The following is a 23,941-nucleotide window of genomic DNA, read 5'->3' on the forward strand; positions in this document are numbered from 1 at the left end:
CTAGAGGCAAGCATGAGGTGGACAGTGGGGCTACTGGGCTACATATGGTGCACAGACTGTAGATATACAAGTAGCAAGAATGTGCAGAAAGCAAGTGTACTCCAAACTTTGCCCTTGACACAGAAACAACCATTACATCAAGGAATATGAAGAACGGTAAGAAAGATACAGAGGGAGGAGTGGGAGAAAGAGAAGAAGAAAGCCATGGGAAAGAAAGTGAGAAATCGGCTGCTTCTGTGTCAGTGCATCTGGAAGCAGTTCTCACTTGTTTTGAACCTTTCTTTTCCGCTTTTTAAGTTGCCCACAGGCATCCCATTCTTACTGTGCTCTGTAGCAAGTTATAATGTTTTGGGCTAGATGTTGTAAAAACCAAGTTTTATATGGCTTTGGATCATAGGCCACCACCACAAACATGACATGGTCAGCAACAATTTAAATCCTCACAATCAACATCAGGGCAAACGGTTATTTGTAATGTTCATTAAACAGTATGCTAAAGCAAACAATAGGTTACACAATTATACAGAATATTTTATCATTGATTTCAATGTGATTTTCTTCAACTGTCATGTAATCTTCCTGAAATGCACACCATACAATATTCCGTGTGGTACAATACTGTCCCCTACAGGATATAAAGAGAATAGAACTTTTCTGGTGGCGTTAAAATGTATTATGACTGCATATGTATGATACAACAGGCTAACAATGACTTCTTTCATATAATTTAGTTTATTATTTTGCTATATGACAATACAACTGTATATCTTGGTCATAAACATGACTTTATTGTTGGGTTTAAATAATAATAATAATAATAATAATAATAATAATAATAATAATTAGTTAAGATATAATTCCATACATGGATGCAGACGGGAGTGTCCATTATCAGCGATTGTACTACAGTGGTTACAGAGCAAACATTTGTCTTTTTTTAACACTATTATCATCATCGAATGATTTTAAATGCACAATCATCTCAAAGTTTTACACATACTTATTACGTAGGACTATAACTTGTAGTACATTTAATTAAATGTAGTAAATTTGAATGAGACTGTCTAATAAAGTGTGTAAATGGCAGCATGTTAGCTGTGACTAAAAATAAGACTACAAACCGTCTTGAGTTAAAAATTCCATATAACATTTAGGGATGTGACTACAAAAACCCAATACTGCATACTTAAAGAGTTTAGGCTTTTGGTATCAGGGTAATAATATATTTATGTATAATTAATCATCTAGTGTATTCAGTTATCAAATATTAAATGTGATAATTCGGCACTTAAGTGTTGCAGCAAAAGTGAAATGACATTGCTGTTATCTTATGAAAGGCATCTTTGAGGCAAATAGTTGTGAAGTTAACGGATGATGATAAGAGTGTGATGACAAATATATGAGATTGTATAGTTTATGTTGAGCAGCAGCAGCCTCGCAATGTTTACAGCTTTGGGTTACGCTTGAAATGGTGAAATACAGCTGAAATACAAAAAGACTGCTGATTGTGAATAGACTAACACTATTTATTTAGATAAATACATTAAAATGATGCTCAGCTGCACAAGTTCCATATAACTTCCACAATGCTGTCATAATATTATCAAAGGGACAACAAACATCCAGTGCACCTCTATTGTATGAGAGTGTAATGTTCTTGGCAAAACTGTGTATTTAAAGACTATGAATGTAAGTTTGCCATGTGTAAAACAATGTATTATATTATAATGACTTGGTTTTTGGTCCATGCTGCAATGATAACTGACTGTCAGAGAGACGTCCACAAAGTGAATGAGTAAAACTGGTAAAAAGGTGTATAAAGAAGAGGAAGAAGGAGGAAGGATGAGTAGGTACAGAGACTGTCACGTTGGTTAAATAATGCCTGTAGAAGAGAGGTGAGATGTTTTAGTGCAGGATCTCGATGAGGAGGCGTTTGAAGTCTCCACCACACTCTGAATCCAGAGCGTCTTTCAGGGTAACATCGTATTTCTCCAGGTACATGTCCTTCACTGTCTCCAGGTCAAACTGTGGAGTTAACAACATAACACTGCTATCACCACAAAATCCCTTTTCATTGGTTATTGTTGTCTTTGAATTGAACATTTTCATGGTCTTACATTACTTTTTGAAAACATTTTAAGGAAATGGAATCTGGAAATAAATTCATTAAACATCATGACTACTGTGCAGTTACACACGTAGACTTGCCTCAGAGCGGCCAACAATGATGCGAATGAGCGTGTCTTCATCAGTGCCCACTCCCTTCATGGCGGCATTAAGGCGTCGGGCGAAATACAGCTGCGGGTTCTTTGCACACCTGACTATAAACATACACACACACACACACACACACACACACACACACACACACACACAGCAGGTGTTATTATAAGAACGGATATTTGATTTGATATTTCATGGCTTGTGAACAATCCCATTGCCTACCCAGAGTAATGTAGCAGTCCTTCAGAGTTCCTGTTGCTTCAGAGTCAATGGTGTCCAAAATGTCTGTTCCTGAAAGCTGCAAGACAATGAGTTAACATGAGAACTTAAAATATCAACAATGATTAGAAACCAGTAGGAAATCATCTTGCAAAAACAGCTTTTTTTTTTTTGTAGGGATGAGTGCCATCCTTACCGACTCATAGATCTTAAAGGTGGCCTGAAGCTGCAGGTAGTTTCTGTGTGTCAGGATGAAGTTGAAGGTGGACTCATCGGTGCCAAATCTGCCTTCTCCTGCCTGACAGGCACAAACGAGGTAATAATACCCCAGCAGTAGTGAGTATTAAGAATATTTTCTGTTTTATTACAACCTGGGTCTTATTTTTTCAAGACAGCCATGCTAGCAGCTCTATGAGGCTGTAGCTAAATGCTAACATCAGCATGCTAATATGCTCACAATGAAAATGCTAACGTGCTCTTGCTTAGCATGTATAATGTTTACCATGGTCACCATCTTACGATGTTAGCATGCTAACATTAGCTAATTGGCACTACAAGTGAGGTGCAGCTGATGATGGGAATGTCATTAGTTAAGCAGGTATTTGGTCATAAACCAAAGTAGAAAACAAATTACATTTTGACGTGATAATGGCGCTAGATAAAAAGCCATGGGATCACCAAAGTCAGTAGGATTCATCCTCTGGGGACCATGAATGCCAGGACCGAATTTCATGGCATTCCATCCAATAGTTGCTGAGATTGGTCAGTTTGGACAAAAGTAGTGGACCAACCGATGCTACAGTAGAGTGGCTAAAAGAACTGACTCAGGGTCATTTTTATATGCGAGAATATCAGCAGGAGTTGTATGCGAAGAACCTGCTGATATTCTGGCAGACTTTGCCACATTACTGTCTGCACACATTTATATTTGTACAGTGTTAGTGTGAAACTTTAAATATAAGGTTTCACACCTTAGTTGTGAATTTCCACAAAGATCCCATACTCCTGTACTGTAATACAAGCCACAGTGGAGCATTACCACAAAAAACCAGCTTTGATCTAATAAAATCTGCACTGAGATTTGCCAGTCACCCAAGGCTCACATGCTTTAACATCTAAATCTAGGATCACATTACCTTGCAAACACTGTTGTTATTTAAAGAGCAAACTATGAATAAGGTCTGTAATTTGAAAGAATTATGCGACATCTGGGAACGCACCTCAAACAAAGATATGGCATCCTGTTCGGCTAAACCCTCATCCACTTCATAGCCCTCGTCTCTGCTTGCCTGGCGAGAAAGAGGGATTTTGGAGAAGAGGGGGATACAGAGATATGGAGGGAAGAAAAGGGGAAGATTTAGGTTTAAGAGGATGGATAAGGGAGGCGATGCATGTAGAGAGAATGAGGGAAAAGATTTAGTGAGTGGAGGAAAGGTCAACAAGATGAATTATGAAAATAATCTCTGGCATTTAATGGGATAACAATCATCTGCTACACATCAACAGGAAATATTTGAAGGCCTCTTTGGATAGATGTCGCTGTAGAACATGAGTCACACTGTGTTTGTCTTGTCTTTCTGGGGGAAGGAAGAGAGAGGGGAAGCAGAAATGGGTGGGAGTGTTGAAAAAGCATGCCAATGATGTGATGAGTGACAAATGTCTCAGTGGGCGAATTACAGAATGGAGAATCAATTCTGCGAGCCATTATCAAAAGAAGAAAAGTACTATTCTCCTTTGCTTTATGGCTTCCATCCAGATACAAGACTTTGACTCTTTCTTCTTTGTGTACTGTAACTCCCCTTGAAACTACCAATGCTACACTGTAAACCCAGCTTTAGTTGCAATTAAACGTTTTAGTGGTCACTAGTTATTTTTGCATGTTTTGTTAAAAACCATATTCATTACTAAATCACATCAATTGTTTGTAATAATCAGCGTAAGTATGCAGTGCACAGATAATATTAAGCAGGGATAACTAAGGATGTTAAGTTTCTCTATGGGAAGGGCGGGGTCATTGGGAATGCTTTTTTTCTATAGTTTTAATAAGTAGTGCCTAATGTTTCATATTTGTTATATTTCAACAAAAGTAAATTATGTTTTCTAATGATTTTAGTAAGGCTGTCAATCGATTAAAAAATTTAATCTAATTAATTACATACTCTGTGATTAAATAATCGAAATTAATCGCATACATAATTAACGGTGCCTGAACCGATACTTTTTAAGAAAGTAAAAAAAGAAAAGAAAAAAAAGGGTACTAAACAACAGTTGGTGACATTAAAGAACGGCTTGTTTATTGCTAAGGCCATATGGTCAAAATTAAATGATTTAATAATAATGTATAACAATAACAATAACTAATTTCAGTAGTAAATTGCTGTTGAACCATCAGATGGGAAAAGGACATTTACAATAACTTAAAATGCAACACGAGCCTGTAGTTTACCAGTTTCATTGAACGCACCGTCTGTGTTGTTTCTTCGACGGCAGCTGCAGATTGTTACATCCCGGTGTTGAATCCTCTACAGTAAAACACAGTCAAACTTCACACCGTTTAGCGTTAGCTGTCAGCATTTTAACCGTGTTTAATCCAGCTACTAGCTAGCGGTAGGCTAACGTTAGCTGCTGTCGAGTATAGTGTTAACTAGCGTCACGTGCAGCGGTGTTTGTGTTTCAGAGCATCAGAGAGATGCTCAGATGTGCAGACATATCAGTGGCACCAGATTTCGGTAGCCAGGGTTGGCAGGAAAAAGGTTTTTACAAGTAAATGTTCCGATTAATAATCCAGGCAGAACATTCTCGTCTCCCTCCTTCATTTTACAGTCCAATGGTGGCTAGAATGGCTCCGGGTCAAACGTCAATATGGAATGGATTAATAACGCGTTTATTTTTTTAACGCGTTATTTTTTCTCAGATTAATTAATCGAAATTAACGCGTTATTTTGACAGCCCTAATTTTTAGTAATGACTACTAATGTAAACTTGATTTCTCTACTGCATCAACATACCAGTCAGCCTTTGTACAACTTGACCTGTTAAGTTTCACCTTTTAAACTTAAAACGGTTTAAGGCAACGGGTTTCCACGCAAATTTCTAGTAAAGTCAACTGATTCGGGATAACAGTGTAGAAGCATTGTTCATTGTTGAATAAAGCTAAAATAATTAGACTTTACCTGCAGCAGTGACATCAGTAGGTTCCTCACGTCTCCACTGGTGTCATCCTCAATGTCTGCCTCTAATTCACGCTCATGCACTGTAAGGAAAGAGGCAAAAATAGTCACCACTTACATATTCTTTACAACATCAATACATATACAATATCTGTATTCAAATCCTAACAGGACAGTGCAATAAAATATTTTCCAATAAGTGACAAGCATAAAATCAGACTGTTTGAGGCCAGCGAGGGAGGAAAACATGGCTCATTACACCATGATTCACTCCTAAAAACTGAAACACCCATGGCATTATGACAAATACAAAACTTGCTATGTATCTGTTCCACATGCTGGTTAAATGATCACACTTTCCTGTAGCTAAATGCTAACATCAGCATGCTAACATGCTCACAATGAAAATGCTAACGTGCTGTTGCTTACCATGGTCACCATCTTAACATGTTAGCATGCTAACATTAGCTAATTGGCACTACAAGTGAGGTGCAGCTGATGATGGGAATGTCATTAGTTAAGCAGGTATTTGGTCATAAACCAAAGTAGAAAACAAATTACATTTTGACGTGATAATGGCGCTAGATGAAAAGCCATGGGATCACCAAAGTCAGTAGGATTCATCCTCTGGGGACCATGAATGCCAGGACCGAATTTCATGGCATTCCATCCAATAGTTGCTGAGATTGGTCAGTCTGGACAAAAGTGGTGGACCAACCGATGCTACAGTAGAGTGGCTAAAAGAACTGACTCAGGGTCATTTTTATATGCGAGAATATCAGCAGGAGTTGTATGCGAAGAACCTGCTGATATTCTGGCAGACTTTGCCAATTTACTGTCTGCACACATTTATATTTGTACAGTGTTAGTGTGAAACTTTAAATATAAGGTTTCACACCTTAGTTGTGAATTTCCACAAATATAAATATAAACATAAACAATATCTGTAGGCCTATTCAAATCAAATCAAAACAGGACAGTGAAATAAAATATTTTCCAATAAGTGACAAGCATAAAATCAGACTGTGTTTGAGGCCAGCGAGGGAGGAAAACATGGCTCATTACACCATGATTCACTCCTAAAAACTGAAACACCCATGGCATTACGACAAATATAAAACTTGCTATGTATCTGTTCCACATGCTGGTTAAATGATCACACTTTCCAGAATGAGAGGAACACCAGATTGGTAGCTGTTTATGCATGACTCAGCATAGAAGAAAACTCACCCTGGGCATAAGTCTGCTTGTAGCACAAGATGTCCTGTTGGAAGTTAAAGAAAGATGAGATTCAGTCAGCTAATATTAAAGCTGCTCTTATCAATATTTTTTATATTTGAAACAGATCAAGTAGCTATGTGTAATATGAAAGGGGTCGCTCAAAGTGACAAACCCACAGGGAATCCTCCCCAAAACTCTACAGTTCAGCTCTGTGGAATGTTTTAGTGACTTTAGCCCACACAATTATTGTTTTTATTCACCCTCACTTTCATTAATTTGTCGACCAAATTAATGCAGGTTTATCATCTGTCAACAGAAAAAGTACATTTTCCTGGTGATACTTACATACTTTTACTTGAGTAACATTTTCAATGCAGGACTTTTACTTGTAACAGAGTATTTTTTACAGTGTTTTATTAGTACTTTTACTGAAGTAAAGGATCTGAATACTTCTTCCACCACTGATAGATAGATAGATAGATAGATAGATAGATAGATAGATAGATAGATAGATAGATAGATAGATAGATAGACAGACTTTATTAATCCCAAACTGGGAAATGACTGTTACAGCAGCAGGTATAAGACATACAACATCCACACAGAATGATAAGATATAATAATAAATAAAGCAGAAATACACCTACTCAAACGTGAAAAACAATGCAAAAAACTATGTACAACATACAGTATTTACAAGTAGAGAATACATATACAACCAGCATTCATACATAGTATATATGAAAAATATAGACTATAAACTATAAGGCATTATTGCCCACTTGGATGTCATCAGAAGATCCTGACCTTTGGCTTTTGAGCCCTTTGTCTTGAGAACAAAGGCATGCAAAACATTAACTGAAAGAAGCGACGTCGATCAGAGGGGGAGGACCAAGCCAAGGTATAGAGAGAGAGAGAGAGAGAGAGAGAGAGAGTAGCTTCCCATCAGTGTGCATATTACAAACTAACCTTTGTCTTGTGTACCATGCTCTGAGCATTAAAAGTGTGACAATACGGTAAGAGATGTTTTACTCCTTCCTCAATGACAGAGTGGGATTAGAAAATTGCCATGACAGTCATCTTCCCTGCTTTTCCTTTTGGGTAACCACATTGGTGTGGGTTATATCTGATACAAGCTTAACACAACTTGCTTTGTTGCTTTATTGCAACACATTCTCACTCTCAACTCGTCACGTTTTAACGCTCTGGGTACCCCATAATTTTACAAAATGCAGGATATGGTTAGATAAGGCAACAGAACTACGTGGTTAGGTTTAGGAAAAGATACTGGTTTGGGTTAAAATAAGTATGTTTGTTACGTAACTTACTTATGTGTTGTTAAGTAGTTAAGTATGTAGCGTAAGTTAAAATAAGTCAATGTTGACTTGGTTTCACGTGGGACACAAACAGCAGCCTCCAAGGTGAAAGTCCAGTATTTGTTTGTTTGTTTGTTTGTTTGTTGTTGACACTATCCATCCACCCCACCTCCTCCATATTCAGTTGAAAAGGTTGTGTCCATGGATGTATTATATTAATAGTTGTGTCTAGATGGTAACCATAGAATTGTGAAAACTGTCCGGCGACCTATCCGAACCATAACCATTCGAGGACAATGCCTTGGGTTACCATCTAGACACGTCAACCCCGGGCAAAACTGGCCGTGTCGAGATGGTAACTCTAGATTTGTGAAAACTGATGAAAACTCTTGCAAGACTTGCTGTGTCTCATACAGACGCTAAAGGGTGCCCTGTTTGTCGGTATCAGACGCTGGGGGCCGCTAGTTGTTGACCACTTGCTGCAGAGCATCAGGACTAAAATCCATTTTTAACAACTTGTTAACATTAATAAATGAGTTAATAACGATAATAAAGCCATTTGTTAGAACCTACTATAAACTTATTATAAAGAATTCCTTATTAGAATGTTGAAGCCAAAATGGAGTCCATATCATGAGCAGTTTGTTCTTAAAATAGAAAATCAACTGGCAGTGAGGCCAGACTCCACAGTAAATAAAGGATGGAACCGACAATCATAATAAGTTTATTATAGTTAACCTGCAGTTAATAAAAGAGTGAAAATAGAAACATATAGTATCGAAGAATAGCATCACATATTGACAGACCTCATTGGTGGCTGTGCACAGGATCTCTACCAGCACGGCTTCGTCCGTGCCCGCCCCCTTCATGGCCTTCCTCAGCTCCTTGGCGAAGTAAACATGTGGAGGCTCCAACATGGCAATGGTGGCCTTCTCAAAACTACCTGTCAGCTCCTTTTTTAGGACCTCCTCTAACTCCTGACAAAACAGAGTTATTAACCGCACATATTGTAAGTGTGTGTGTGAGTGTATGTAAAAAAGAGAGGGGTCAGCGTAGGCAGGTACTTACATCATCATACTTCTCAAAGTAGGCCTGCTTGATCTCTACACGCTGAGCTGCAGAGCGGTTGGCCAGGATCTGAATAATGGCCTCTTCATCTGTGCCTGGAGAATATACAGCAGTTTAAACACAAGGGTGGACATCGGGATCCTTCAAATACAGTAATAGTGCTTCACCATCAGAGCAATATTTCACTATTACTAGACTCCTAAAAGCTGTTTTATGATTGAAGGCAGTTTTGGAGTCTTGTCACTCAACCTGGACATGCCTTTTATAAAATGGCTGCCAGGCGGACATGTTTCTGTTAAGAATTGGGCAAAATAACAGTTTATTTATTTAAAGTACTTTAAATTTTATATTCACAATACATTACCCTCATGTAATATCATAGTGCATAACTGACAGTAATGTGCACAACAGACTCATGTTGAGCTCATTTGAAACAAATTCTGTCATAATCATGCTAATTGTAACATTTTATTTACTGTAATTTGATGTTCCTTTGAATATTCAGTCTTATAGCTGCAATGACAATTGTGAATAATCTGAATAGATCAAATAAGGAGGAACTATTGCTCATATATACTGATAACACAAAACTACTGGTATTTAGAATCTGAACAGGTGCCATTGACAGATTGCTTTAACATGTTCTGAATGGTGTCTGGTATCAGTCTGCACAACTGTATCCTCAATTAACTTAAAAAGTTGTATTTGTTCATTTTCTGATTTAGGAAATATACAGATATAAGTGATTCCATTGGACTATTATTTGGTGATAATGGATGCCTAAATCACACACAAATAGAGAATCTAAATGATTAAATAAGAGGAATGAAAAACAACACATTACTTAGAGGAATGAGCAAAACATAATATGGCTCACTTACCTAAACCTTTACATGCTTTTCTGATAGCCTTTATATCAGCTGTGACATCAAAGTCCTCATATGGGACTATGGTGGGCTAGAATAAAAAGTGGCGGGATCATTGAAAACATATATATTCAATTTATAAAATGTAACTAAATATGTAAAAACTATCAAATGATCATCTCAACACATACTTTTAGGGTCATGTCATATTACTGATATACTGTACATTCAGCAGCATGCAAAATCGTAGACAGTAATACAGAATAAAACGGATGTAACATTTATAATTATATATATTAAAAACTTGTAGTAGCCTATAAAGCTAATGGTCTCCACTCAAACATATGACAGAGTGAGGTTGTGAATGATATATTATATTACAGTAGGCCTACATCCAAGCCGGTCTCTCCCGCAGGAAAAGGGTGCAGCCTGTGTGTGATTGCTGAGTCATGGGGCGGCAGCAGCAGCACTCTCCTCTCCTCTCCTCTCCTCTCCTCGCCCACCCCCCATTTAATACAATGCGGCCTTATTGATCAGCGTTTCTGAGAAATTCCTCGTCTCTGCTGCTGCGTCCTCGGCCTGGCAGTGTACTCCCTTTGCTCAACTTAACTACGCAAGTTCTGCTTCTCGGCACTGACTGTTTACAGACAAAAAGTCTTAGAACATTATAAACCTATTATATTTTTCTGAACGCTGCCTGTGCTACTCAGTGACATTTTAGTGATCTTGTTCCTGATTTATAATTATGGCTTTTATTTTTTATTTTTTACATGAAATCGTATTGCATCCCTGAAAACTCCATCTTTCAGCGCTGTAAAAGTCTCTGATTAGTGAATTCACCGATTCTACTGCTGTGATTAAGAGCTGTAAGTTATGATACAGTATAGCGAATCTAGTGTTCTTACCTGGACGTTGCCCATGTTATTCCAGACCGCTTTGTCCAGTTAGATAGTAACAAATAAAATCTGCGTGTTGTGATTCTGTGCTGTGTTGTGACGTTGTGCTGTGCTGCGTTGTGCTGCTCTGTAGTTGATGTGATGCGTGTCAAGTCGGGTCGGTTGTTCCTGAAAGGACGCAGCCCTGTCCGGTGCTGCAGGGATGATGTCACTGCCGCTTATTAATTTAGTAGGGTGGTGTTGGGTGGGGGTGATGGTAGAAAAACAATAATTGACTCAGTAAGGTTAACATCAACTAGTTGTTAGACTTGTTCTAATGAATTATTTCTTGTTTCCTGTACCCATGCAACCTTTACTCGAGTACTGTACTTAACTAGGTATTATACTATACTTGATCAGTTCCACTACATATTATATGCAAATATTACTTTTCACCTACTACTATTTTTTTCAGATAGAAATATGATGCTTTGTTATCGATTCAATTTTACAACAGAAACCTAAGGAAGTTATGATGAAGTCAAGATTAGCTCAACCAGCTAAAACCTCAATAGATCAGTTATAATACTTTTCATAAAAAACCATAAGTAAAATTATGAAAGCATGACTTTTTTTTTAGTGTGGTGTGGTAATGAGTTTTTTTTTTAACTTATTATAAGTAAAATATCTGTGCTCCACTGTAGTATCTGAAGAGCCTATAAGGTTAAAGTTTGTATAAAGCTCAAATGTGCTGAGACATAATGAGCACTGTGTTAGTGAAGTAAGTTTAATGATTTTCCTCTCAGTGGAGTGATGTGTTGAAGAGGATGTTTTATGTGATTCTGTGAATGGGGGCTGAGTGGGATCAATGATTTGATGTGTAGTGTTGGAGCCCCCCAAAGAGACTCTGACCTCAAAGGGACTCAGACATTTACTTTCCAACTCACATCTATTTACTTTATCTAACATGTTACCTAAACGTACCCCTTATAAGCCATGTTCCTGCTGCAGCAAGACAGAGTGCATATTGGCTTTGTGCTCTCCGGGTTCTGCAGGATCCGTCATGATGCTGAAATCCTTGATGTAATAAACCTTTTATAATCAGGAACAGTGTCAACGAAGTTCCTTTTCCACACATCGGCAACGCAGTGCTGCAACTAAATATACAACACCACACCTGAAATATAGCCCTAATTTATACTTAAAATTCCGATTATATTAAATACATTCACACAATGGTTTAGTCCCAGTCTTAGGTAACGGATCACCTCATGTTCTTCATTCAGGTCATTGCGATGCTTCCAATTTGAGTGGTAGCAGAAAGATTCTGAACTTTAACTTAAAGTAAAAGTAGTAATACCACAGTGTATAAATACTGCTTTACAAGTCCTGAATTCCAAATTTTACTTAAGTATGCAGCAGAATAAAACATTATTATATTAACATATATATATTTTAATGTTGTAGCTGGTCAAAGTAGAGCAAACTTTAAAAACTTTAACAACATTTGATGGGTAGTTAAATAGCCTATGTAACAATGTATTGCATTTTACAAAATTATCTTACGTTTTGTTTGAAAAATCATAATCTAATAAAAGGGAGCCTAACTTGTAATAACAGCTGAAAAATCAATGAAGTAGAGTAAAAAGTACAATATTTCCCTCTGGAATGTAATGCAGTAGAAGTATAAAGTAACATAAAATGAGTACGTCACTTCCAGTACTTGAGTAAATATTATTTTCCACTGTCTGATCTAGATAGGATCTCATTTTCCACATGGTGGCAGTGTTGCACAGGCTGCAATACCTGCTACAATAAAATGTACAGAGAGCTAGAATTCATTGAATTGTAGGTGTTTTAGGGTTGAAAGAATACAGCATGTGTTATTATTGGGATATTATCAAGAGTTCCAAGAGTTTCTAAGAGTTAATATGGTATTTTGTAAAAAAATTAAATAAAAAAGCAAACTTGGGTTTTATAGAAAGATTTAATCCAGAATTGAGAACAGGTTATTTACTGTATTTACATGCAACACAATATGAATGTACAATATAAATGCTCCGTGTGGATGCTACGTTTTGTAACTTTTTTGAAGCAACACTATACAGTATAACAAGCATGAAGTACATTTAGTGGGCGAGTTACAACATTCCATTTCATAGAGCCTAAAAACCCTCTGACAGGAAAAAAACCTTGTGAAAGTCAGAGTGGTGGGTCATGTTTATTAATCAATTACTTTATGAATGCTTGATGAGCAAAATATCTTTCACAGGGGTTTCTTGATAAATACGCGACATCTGACATCTATATTTGAAAATCCCATGTGCTCCTAAGTCCTTTTTAAGTATTTCAAAATATATGCATTATGCAATGATTTTTTTTCATGCCTTCTCGTGAAATTGAGTGTACTCCTGTATTTTCACTGTCATGCACACACAGCCGTAATGAAGTAGAACTGACTACCGTGTGCGACCGCATTTTATTAGGTGTCACTGGCGGGTGGCTGATCACAGGACAGAATGGCAGACTGTTATTGTTAGAGATGATGTTGAAATGGTACATTTTTCATATTCTGTTAGCCAGAAAGGGGCAAAAAATAAGCTTGGTCATGCATAGTTTAGCGATTGAATATGTGCAAGGATTTAAAGAAAGGTGCATTCAAGCAGATGTAAAATGGGCAACTAAGTGACAGAAAAAAAATGCATTATTCACATCATCCACCCTCATCAGGCTTGGTTTTGGTCCTTGAAAGACATAGCATTATTTTAGACGTGGAAATACTACAGCCTCTTTTGAGAAGAGGGACATCCAGGGCATGAATAAACAGTAAATAAATATCAACCGAAGGGAGAGCCTCATGGATATTTTAGTACTGCACAACTGTAACTGCAAGCCATTTGATATATGTATGTACATTATTGATAGCAATGCACATCATCTCAAAAGCATCATGTAGTACATAGGGAGAAGCAACAACATCAAAAGTTCCACTGTCATAATTGAGTACAATAAATGAACATTTAGTTATTGGATACTTGATAGCTTGCCACATGCAATAGTTTTTTTGTGTGTGAAAAATACACTGTATATCAAGTACTTTTACTGAAAGATACAGTTTTTCAGATTTTAACATGAAGCTGCACTATAATCCTTTGTTATTCCCATTTTTAACTAATCATACAGATCATTTTCCAGCCATGAATTATGTATTTGATCTAAAGCTAAAGCATAACAGCTATGTCTGGGCCTTTTTTTCCATTGGTCTTTTTTTCCCTGCCACCTGCTTGTTTTCATCATAAGCATCTGATGCAGTAATTCTTCACTGGCTTACTGCGTAACGTAGAATATCATCAGCGTAACAGGGGAAATGTACAGCAATATTCAATAAGCTCATTAGGTGAAGCATTGACTGTGTTTGTGACAAATGATTGTCCAACCTGCTTGTCAAATACAGGTATGCTTTCATTTTCAAATTGCCTTGATGTACTCAAAGTGATAAAACATACATACAAGTTTGACAAATGTGCAAGCAAAAGTGCAGACTAAAAATTCCTCTAAAGTCACTTCAAGGTTGCATTCACTGTAATGTAACAATGAGATGTTTTCTATTTATCAAATAGTTAATGTTTGGTGGCATCAACAGAAGAAATAGTTTCCTTTTCAAAATCACCTCAAGAAAAACTCTCTTATCAAATACAATGTTACATCTTTATCATTCGGTTGCTTTGTCCTCTGTGCTGTCAGTCTGTGAATACAAAAGAATACAATCATCACACCAGTCATCATGCCCTTTCCGCAGAGTCTTGATCCTGAAAGTCCCAGGGGCAAACATCAACCACCTTTGCACCGCTGATGACAGCAGGTTTGTAACTCATACTCAAAGAGCTCTCTTTCTTCTTTTCTGACGATTTTTTAGTCTGAGCAAAGCTGGTGATTGCGGGCTCCGTCTCCCGGGAGAAAACCTCCCCCCTCCTGATCTCCATCACCTCTGGGTCTCTGGTAGAGCTCCTCCGCCGCTCAGAAACCAGCCCGCTGCACTCTGATGACTGGCTAACGCGTCTCCTCTCCGATGGCGGCTTGCTGGAGGAGCTCCGCCTTTCTCTGCTTTTCTCTCTAGCTTTCTCCTTCTCGGCTTTGTGGTTGGACGAGCAGGAGCCTTTCCGTTTCTTCTTGTGTGTGGTGGGGCTGTTGCAGGACTTTTCCTGCTTAGGGGAAGGTGGGCTGGTGTAATCCCACGGGCAGATCTCTACCATCAGGGAAGGAGGCTGCAAAAGGCTTCCCGTGGACTTGGAGTGGTCTGAGTGGAGACCCTTGGGTTTCCCATCAGTGGGTGTGATGCTTTTCTTGTGCCTGATCCTGTCTGGGGAGATGGAATCTGAATCTTCTCCCAGCATGGGCTGCTCATCGAATTCCCAGGGACAGACGTCTGGCTTCAGAGGGAGAGGTGACCTGGGTGGTCGAGATTTCTGTGTCTCCCTGCCTTCCTCCCGTTCTCCTCCTTTATCTTTAGAGCGCCGTCTGTTGGAAGGGGACTGCCCGGCTTTCTGCCTCTGCTGGGAACGGCTGGCTTTGCTGATTCCAGAGCTGCTGCTGCTGCCTCTCCGGCCTGTGGTGGTTTCTTCAGGAGCAATGGAAACATGTTTCTGGGTCTTTGCTTCAGAGGGAGTCTGAGGTTCTTCCAACTCCCAGGGACAAACCTCGGACACATTGTAGAGGTTCCTACCGGTCTCGGAGCAAATGGACGGCTGGCTGCCACTCACCTGTTAAAATCAAGCAATCCACCCAGTAAGTCAACTGATGTATTCATCAAATTATTAGAGAGCTAAGAATGGCTGCAACTATCAATTATTTTCATGATCAAATATTTTTGTATTAATCGCTTCATCTATAACATGTCAGAAAATTGTGAAAAAATGTCCAAAAGCTCAAGCTGATGTCTTCAAATCGCCTTTTGTGTCTGACCAATGGGCAAAACATGACCGAAGTATGGAAATTTGTCACGTGAGAACAGTTAGAGTGACTACAGCTGCTGCATGTGATGCCATACACCACTGGTCCTGCCTATAGGGTGTACCAGCAGAGATCCTTGGGTGTTTGGAGTAAGTGCTGACTTTTTGTAACTTAAAGCTGCTATAGCAAATTAATAATAATAATAAAAATGTGCAAGGGGTCACCCATAGAGGCAACCTCACAGATTTATACCGCCTGACTCAACAGTTCCCCTCATTTCAAAAGAGTGTTTTACTGCAGCTTCTTCTACCTCAGTGGTTTTAGGGCCTGCAACCTTAGTGTTTTAATTCAGTCTATCTCATCAGTGTTGTTTCCAGCAGCGGCAGGCAGCTGTTTTAAGTAAAAAATGTCTGATGAACTGACTGTAGATTAACTACATAATATTACATTTCCTGCAGGTGTTTGTGGAGACCAAAACAGAGCTAAAAGGAGAGTGAATATTGGACTTAACCCAATGAATTCTCCAAATAAATATCTATTTACTAACAAAAATGCCTTCGCCAAATCAACTCAAAAAGTGATAATTTGTAAATGTTGTGTTTTCAGCTTGGTCTAAACCTGGTCTTATGTCTGGCCAGTTGTCTCATTATCTACTCCTTGTCTCAGTTGGCGAGAGAAACAAATACAACAAACAAACCCCACCTTAACCTCTCCATCATCCTCCTCCTCACTAATAAGATGTTCTACTCTGTGTATGACGCTCTCCATCATTTGAGATGATATTGAAATAGACTTTTTCATACATTTTCTGTTCATGGACCAATTTACTACTATACTAAATATTTCCGCACTACAGCTAAATAACACATTAATGCATCAATCAATTTGGATTTGGAATGTAAATATGTAAAAAGTACCTGTTGTTTCATGATGCCCATCTTCATGGGTGTCTTGGAGTACTCCACTGACTGGCTGATGATCATCTTGGGGTAATGCTCAGGGGTCTCATCCACTTCAGACAGCATCCTCTCATCCTGTCCCTTCAGACCCTTCTTACTGGCGTCTTCCACGCTTTGCGTCTTGTTGGTAAGCCCCGGCATCTTTTCCTTGGCACTCGCAATAACACTCAGCGACTTCTGCATGATGGAGGTCCGCAGTTGGACAGGTTTCTTCTCGTGCGTTAAGTTGTGAGCGCTGGCTGATTTCCAGAACAGTGGAACAGACTCTGTGGACTCAGCTGGTTCCAGTCTCGGTGGGGTCGCAGCTGGTTCCAGCTGCTTCTTAGTATTCTTCCGACCAATCAGGGAACCCAGAAGAGATCCTTCCCCACCACCTCCAACAGGAGTCGTTTTGTCTCCTGCAGTCGATCCAGTTTGGCTTCCAGTTTCCTCATCCTGGTCACATACGTGGTCATAGCTGAGTGACTTCTTCAAACCTATGACTTTATTTTTCAGGGAGTCATCCCGAGGTTTGGCTGAGGGAAGATTAAAGCATAAGGATACATTTACTGATATGACTTATTTCCTTGAATTTTGAAATGACATAGGCCTATACTTTAAAAGTTTATTTAAGTTGGCAGTGTGGCTCTAGGGATGGCAATGTTAGCCTTTCGGTCATTTTTCCACTTTGGTCCAAACGGAAATATTATCGGATGGATTGCCTTGAAATTTTGTACAGACATGTCAGAATTTTACTTTGTCCAGTAATTTGGTTTATGACCAAACACCTGCAAAACCATTCCCATCAGCCTCAGCTGTACTTTGTGTTAAGTGCTAGTTAGCAAGTGTTAGCAGGTAAACATCAGAAAGTTAGCTTTATCGTTGTAAGCACACCATAGCACAGTTGTGCCCGAGTACAGCCTCAGAGAGCATCTAGCATGGCTGTAGACTCTGTTTTTTGCTTGATGTTGTATGATGGCACACTGGGTCACTGCCAGTTTCCTTTTTTTTTTCTCTATGTGGAGCTGACGTAAGATATTACCAGACAGCACACTGTGTTTTCTGTTCCTCCTGTTCTGTTTGTGGTTACAATGCTAATAGGCCTTTTACACAGAAGATATTTTGACGTGTCACAGTAAGTAGGTACAGGTGTAAATGATCAAATCAATGATGGCTGAATTCCATTCAGCTGCTTCAGTTTCAGGGTCCAGATTAAACAGGAGGAGCCAGGATCCTACCGTGGTGACTCGGTTCAAATGGGTTTCTCCTCAAGGTGCTGCGGTTGCTGCCGTGTTCGCTGCCGTCCTCACGACTGCACTGCCGGTGTAAGTGCATCGTCTCTGGGATCTCTGTTATCCGTTTTATCAGGGAGCGACCCAGACCTTTCTTGGAGTTGCGCTTCTTTTGGAGGTGAGGGTTGTTAGCGAGCATCTTCTTACATTTGTAGACTTCCAGCTGGGCATACAGCTTCTTCAACTCATCCTAAAAAAGGAATTAGACTGTAAATGTTGGGCAGCTTTCGAATAATTACTTTGCCAGTGTTTGATTTATATTTTCTTGATTTAACTTTCTTGGTATAAATAACACACATTTAGAATCATCTTGCCATGTTTCTGAAAATGCTACTTTACCCGTATATCCTCAGGGTCCAAGCTGTGCTCACTCCAAGCTGAGGTAATGCTGTTGTTGAGGTAGGAGCCAGACCTTCCCATGTCCAGCTCCTCCTCATAGGCCTCAGTGGCAATATCATCACTAGCCTGAGTCCCTTTGGACAGGAACTAAGACAGATGGAGAGCAAGATTAAAGAATGGCATCACTGAGCCTGCTGGAAGGGTGAGAAAAAGATGCAAAATTGGAAATGTAGTTTGTCAAACCATATTACTGTGGCCTATAGGGCGCCTCTGATTCGATTTATTGTATGACAGAATAAACATGTTGGCTAAAGGGATCATTGGAGGTGATTTACTCATTAAGATCTCTGATAATGAAAAAGTTACTGCGATAGGTTAGTTAAACTTAAAAAAAAAAAGTCAGAATGTGGAAAAATGTACACTATTTAGGAGATTTGTTTCTATATTATTGATTTAATATAGTATTGATTTCTGTATTCAATAATTAAAAACATGTTTAACTCCAATTACATGACTTCTAAATTTAAGTTGATCTCCTGTTGACAGCAATATCAACAGGTTTCATTTTTTCTTTAAAGCTTTTGAAATGACAGTTAAAGGGGTAAATACATTAAAATATGTTACTCTGTTTACTTAATGTTTCTTGCAGTTATTTTTTTTATTTAATCCAATGCAACTATACGCAAATTGTGTATAACAAATGCGAATGTATGCAGCTCAGTTCTTGCAGGCACTAATCTCCTCCTTACTTGGATTCCTAAGTAGACGAACAAAGGGTGAGATGAGGTTGCACTATAACAATAACGCATTGAATTGAGAAGTGGGCATGATCTGTAATGATCTGTTTGATTTTGACTTTTCATGGCCAAATTATTCATCTTTGCTTAAATAACAAATCTGGGATCACAGAGAAATAAACATTTAGTCCAGATTCAGGAACAGACGCTCTGTGAGATTAACATCCTCCCATTGTGCTTAATTATTCCAGTGTACTCAACCGACTTGCACTTCTGAGGTGCCTAATTAAGAAAGAATGAAAGAACAGAGAGCGCTGATGGTGTACTGCATTTGTTACACAGCAGGAGAATTAAATGTTTTCCATCAGACTTGAGAGATTGCACATAAAGACACCCGCGGGAGTGCTAAGCTAAATTATAGGAACCACTAACGCAGTTTGAATGAGTTTAAGGTAATGGTAGCACATGTGTCTGTGTGCATCTGTCTCTGTTTGTTCAGGATCGCAAATATCAAATGGAAGTTAAGAAGATTAAGGGACTGTTGTACACACAAGCTGCAGTACAGCAGTAGCCAAGCCTTTATGGAAATATCTCTGTACTCGGTGTAACCTCCATTACATTTGCAGGATTTAAAAAAAACTTATAAGAAAGAAAAGTATGACTTCTGCACTGATCAAATAGGAGCTGCATCTCCTCTACAGATTAGTTTCCCAATCAAGCAGTGTAAATACCTGAACTTTGTGGAACTATTCTGAGCAGCAATGACACGTTTTGTGCAGAGAAAAAAAACATTTTGTAAGCACAAAAATTATATTTTGTAGAGAAACGATCATGCAAATAGCAATTTAATTTGCGCAAACTAAAAGTTGTGGTCAATACATTTATTTCCGTGTTTACTATTATGAACATGAGAGCACTACAATAACCTTTTTCACTCAGTTGTACTGATTGGGCTCTGTGCACTTTGAAGCCCATGGACAGTCTTGTTTGCTCACAGAGCAAAAAATAGGGTCCAGGTTGAGAATTACTGAAATTCCCATTAACAAGGTGTATTTGATAAGCTTTAAAAAAATAAATAAAATAAATACACACTTATTAATAGTAAATATCTGTCAAATAAATATAGTGACCTAAAAAGTACAATCTCACCCTCTGAAATGTGAAGGCGTTGAAGTAGTATAAAATAGATATAGTATAGTAAAGTACAAGTACCTTCAGAAAACAGTTGTGACTAAATCTGCTACTTTCAACCACTGACTGACAGCCCAGTAAACTAGTAACCGACATGGTTCGATGGAGTGTTACCTTTGGAAGGAGCAGCAGGCCCAGAGTCACAGTCACAGTCAGATGAGTGTGAGCACAGAACAACATGAGCATCCAGTCAGGGTGTAGCCCTGGCACCAGAGAGAACCTGCAGAAAAAAACATTAACAGAAGAAATGTTCATTCACCAGCACTTTGAACTGAGCACTTGTCTGTGAAAGAACACACCAGTTGCCTCCTCTTGAGAGCTTATCTGTAAATGTTATGAATGATTTCTTCTTGGTTTTGAGTGTAGTGCAGTCATTCTTGACTTAGTGAAGACTTCCTAAAGCAAAGCCACTGTAATCTACACTGTAGACCAGGGATTGGCAACCTTAGGCACGATACCATAACCAATGGCACGCTGGCAATATGTGTGCAAGAGTTATTGATGTGTTGAAATCATGGTTGAAATGCTGAAGCACTCTCTCATCCGCATGCCAAATAACAACGTTAACAGTTGCGCGACCTGTTATTTACAGTAGTTTGACTTGTATCCCCACCATAGACTATCCCCATCCGCATGCAGCAAAGACCCACCCAACTCTGTCTCTGCTCTGATTGGCTCGTAGGCTACTTAGCGCTGCTGGCAGAGGGCAGGCCGGCTAGCTAAGGTTAATGTTCGGGCATTCCAGTCATCATGGACAGAAGAGTGGGGTTTTGTGTTTCAGAAGGACCGTGCTGTGTGCACTTCATGTCTTGAAAATGTTGTTTGCCGAACATCGAGTGTTAAACGCCATTTTGAGACCAAACATGAGAAAACTTTCAAGGATGCGGCAGACAAGGCTGAATCTATCAAACGTGCAAAGAAATGGCAGAAAACGTAAGAGCGCAGGTGGTTTGAAAGAAGCCATGGTATTTAGTGTTGCACTTGATGAGAGTGTGGATGTAAATGACATACCACGTTTGGCAATTCATGGCAAGATACGGTGATGTGACTGTTTAGAGAAGAACTCTGTCAGTAATGCAGGAAGTGTGCATTTAGTTAATCATGCTTATTGTGTTTCCACAACAATGTTAGTGAGTAAATCTATTGAAATGGCCACCACACCATAACAGAGGAGTGTGATGTGTAAGATGATAATGCAGAGGTTAACTCGTGTGTGTCATAGCTTTAAAAAAAATCAAATGGCATATGTATATCTTTGCTAAGCGCAAACTAGCACTTAGGGGAGGGTCATGCCTCTTTTTCAAATCATTATGGAGGGTCATTGAAAAATTATTACTGGCGAGGGGAGGGTCAAGTCTTTTCAGCCTCAAGGTCCCAAAACTCCTCCGGTGGCCCCTTAAATAAATAAATAAATAAATAAATAAATAAATAACCAACAGTCCCTTAGCAAGATGTTTGCAGTGACAACAGATGGTGCCCCAGCCATGGTCGGGAAACATTCACACACATTAATCGAGGAACAAGTTGCTCACCCCGTCATGAAACTTCCACTGCATAATACACCAAGAAAATCTTTGTGCAAAAATGTCAAATTCATTGCTGACAAGATTAATGATTTCAACTCAGATGTGGATGTTTCATAAGCATGGCAGCATTGTTGTATAGTTCTCATATTTCTGTTTGTTACTCTTAATTCTCCTGTTTTGACATTTACTGCCATTATAACGGTGTAATGTTGGTAAGGTTAATGATTTCAACTCAGATGTGAATGTTTTCATAAGGATGGCAGCCTTGTATCATACTCCAGATATACAGTAATTACAATGTCATGTAATTGGTCCTGATTGGTAACATGTCCTGATTATGGGAAATAAATGTTATCAAATGTTGCTATGGAATAAAATTACAGATTCCCTGGATATTAAATTTTGATGTGATGTCATAATTAAACTTAATGTTGACATGGCACACTAATAAACAAGAAATTTTGAAAAGGGCACTTCATATCAAAAAGGTTGCCGACCCCTGCTGTAGACACAAAGCAGGCATCCACATGGTCTGTAAACTGAAACACCTGCAGCAGCCCTTTAAGATTTAGTTTATTAACGTTAGCTTGACCACCTAGCATTTAGCCTCATGGTTACAGTGAGATGTAGACAGTTGATATACATTGTTTTATGTGCAACGGAGGCTGTAACATTTTCCCATAAATTAACTGTGATCAGAGACGGTTTAAGGATCTTTGCCACGATCCACAGCTGGTCTCAACATATGAAATGATACTATCTGAGTTGGTAGCATGTCACTTGTATCCCTAAGTCCACAAAACCTGCTCTTGTCTTCTGTCTAGGCTACAATGCCTCGGCGTGAGAGAGAGAGAGAGAGAGAGAGAGAGAGAGAGAGAGAGAGAATATTTTGGCATAAATTTTCCACAACCAATTCAATCCAGACACCATGACAGATAAATTAATGGAATGAATAGGCGTTATCAAGCTGAGTATTGTTTATGTTGTCCAAAGTCTGTGAAAAGATTCCTCTATGCCTGTGTGTTTTTCTTGTTTGTCAGAAATCGACCAAGGTGACTCACTCCCAACAATCATCATAATTCACATTAGATATCCAAAAGCATTGTGTGTGTTTATCAACCCTACCGCCCACACACTTCCCACACAAGTCTAGCCTTATCGCTGGGTCACAGCGGCACATTTTTTTATTTTTATTTCCCAGCAAGCGAGAACAACTTGATTTATAACAGCTTTACACCAATGATGAAGGTGTACCCATTGGACTTTTCAGTTTCTCAACAGATTAAAAGTATGATGATGTGATCTTTTCCTTTTTGTCCAACTGAGCACAATAGGCCACTGCCTAAATGAAAGAATATTCAATCACCTACAGTTTTATTGAAAAAAAAAAAAAGTGACCCAGGCTCCTGTAGGCGCGCAATAAAAAACTGACAAAGTATTCTTTGCTTTAGAAGTCTTGTAAAAATGAATGTATTACTACCTCACCGTTCTTTGAACAGTTCTGTTTTTTCAACTTAGATAGTCAAAACCCATTTTCAGACACATAGAAAACAGCTTGTGTGTAAATAAGCTCCTAAGAGGCACAAAGGCAGGCATAGTTATAAGTCAGCCAGAATTCACCTGATCGAATCGGATTTTGCAGGTTAAAATGATGATTCAATCAGTCACAAGTGGGGCAGTAATGTATTTTTCCAAACCCCAAAGAAGAGTTTTTTTATTTTCCAAACAGTCCCTACCTTTAACCATGTTACTACCCCACAAATTGTGAGATGTACTTGTATTGTAAGATGGATGAAAAGATGTATTATGCATTTCAATCAAGTTTCAAGTCTCTGTAAGCTGATTTTTATGCAACATAAACGTGAAAAGGCTGCCTGAAGGGAAGAAATTTACATTCACCAAACCAGCCTCCAGTCTGCTTTGCAAAGCATTCGACACAGTTTGTCTTCAAACGTGTGATAAAATGAGTGCATCAAAAGCAGAAAATATTAAGATGTTTAGCTTAGTCTT

The 23,941-nt window shown here is 38.7% G+C and overlaps 2 protein-coding genes across 2 annotated transcripts in view; both read right to left on the minus strand.

Moving 5' to 3' along the window:
- Positions 1-1,505: 1,505 nt before the first annotated feature.
- On the minus strand, positions 1,506-11,162 carry LOC144526882 (annexin A13-like). The gene is made up of 11 exons (XM_078264600.1): positions 10,989-11,162; positions 10,099-10,174; positions 9,218-9,312; positions 8,956-9,126; positions 6,843-6,876; positions 5,616-5,695; positions 3,663-3,731; positions 2,639-2,740; positions 2,446-2,521; positions 2,209-2,321; positions 1,506-2,025 (listed from the first exon to the last, which is right to left on the minus strand). Exons 1-11 carry the CDS (start codon positions 11,001-11,003, stop codon positions 1,906-1,908), a joined length of 951 nt encoding a protein of 316 aa, XP_078120726.1. The 5' UTR covers positions 11,004-11,162; the 3' UTR covers positions 1,506-1,905.
- A 1,794-nt stretch (positions 11,163-12,956) lies between these two features.
- Positions 12,957-23,941, minus strand: part of gpr158b (G protein-coupled receptor 158b) — a 57,584-nt gene continuing 46,599 nt past the window's right edge. Inside the window, exons 9-13 of the mRNA XM_078265079.1 lie at positions 20,520-20,625; positions 18,478-18,624; positions 18,085-18,328; positions 16,826-17,382; positions 12,957-15,718 (exon numbers count right to left, since the gene is read on the minus strand). Of these exons, the coding sequence (XP_078121205.1) occupies positions 14,741-15,718; positions 16,826-17,382; positions 18,085-18,328; positions 18,478-18,624; positions 20,520-20,625 (2,032 nt within the window). The 3' untranslated portion in view covers positions 12,957-14,740. The remainder of the gene's footprint in view (positions 15,719-16,825; positions 17,383-18,084; positions 18,329-18,477; positions 18,625-20,519; positions 20,626-23,941) is intronic.

This window comes from Sander vitreus, chromosome 12, assembly GCF_031162955.1.
Source record: "Sander vitreus isolate 19-12246 chromosome 12, sanVit1, whole genome shotgun sequence".
In the NCBI taxonomy this organism is placed as follows: Eukaryota; Metazoa; Chordata; class Actinopteri; order Perciformes; family Percidae; genus Sander; species Sander vitreus.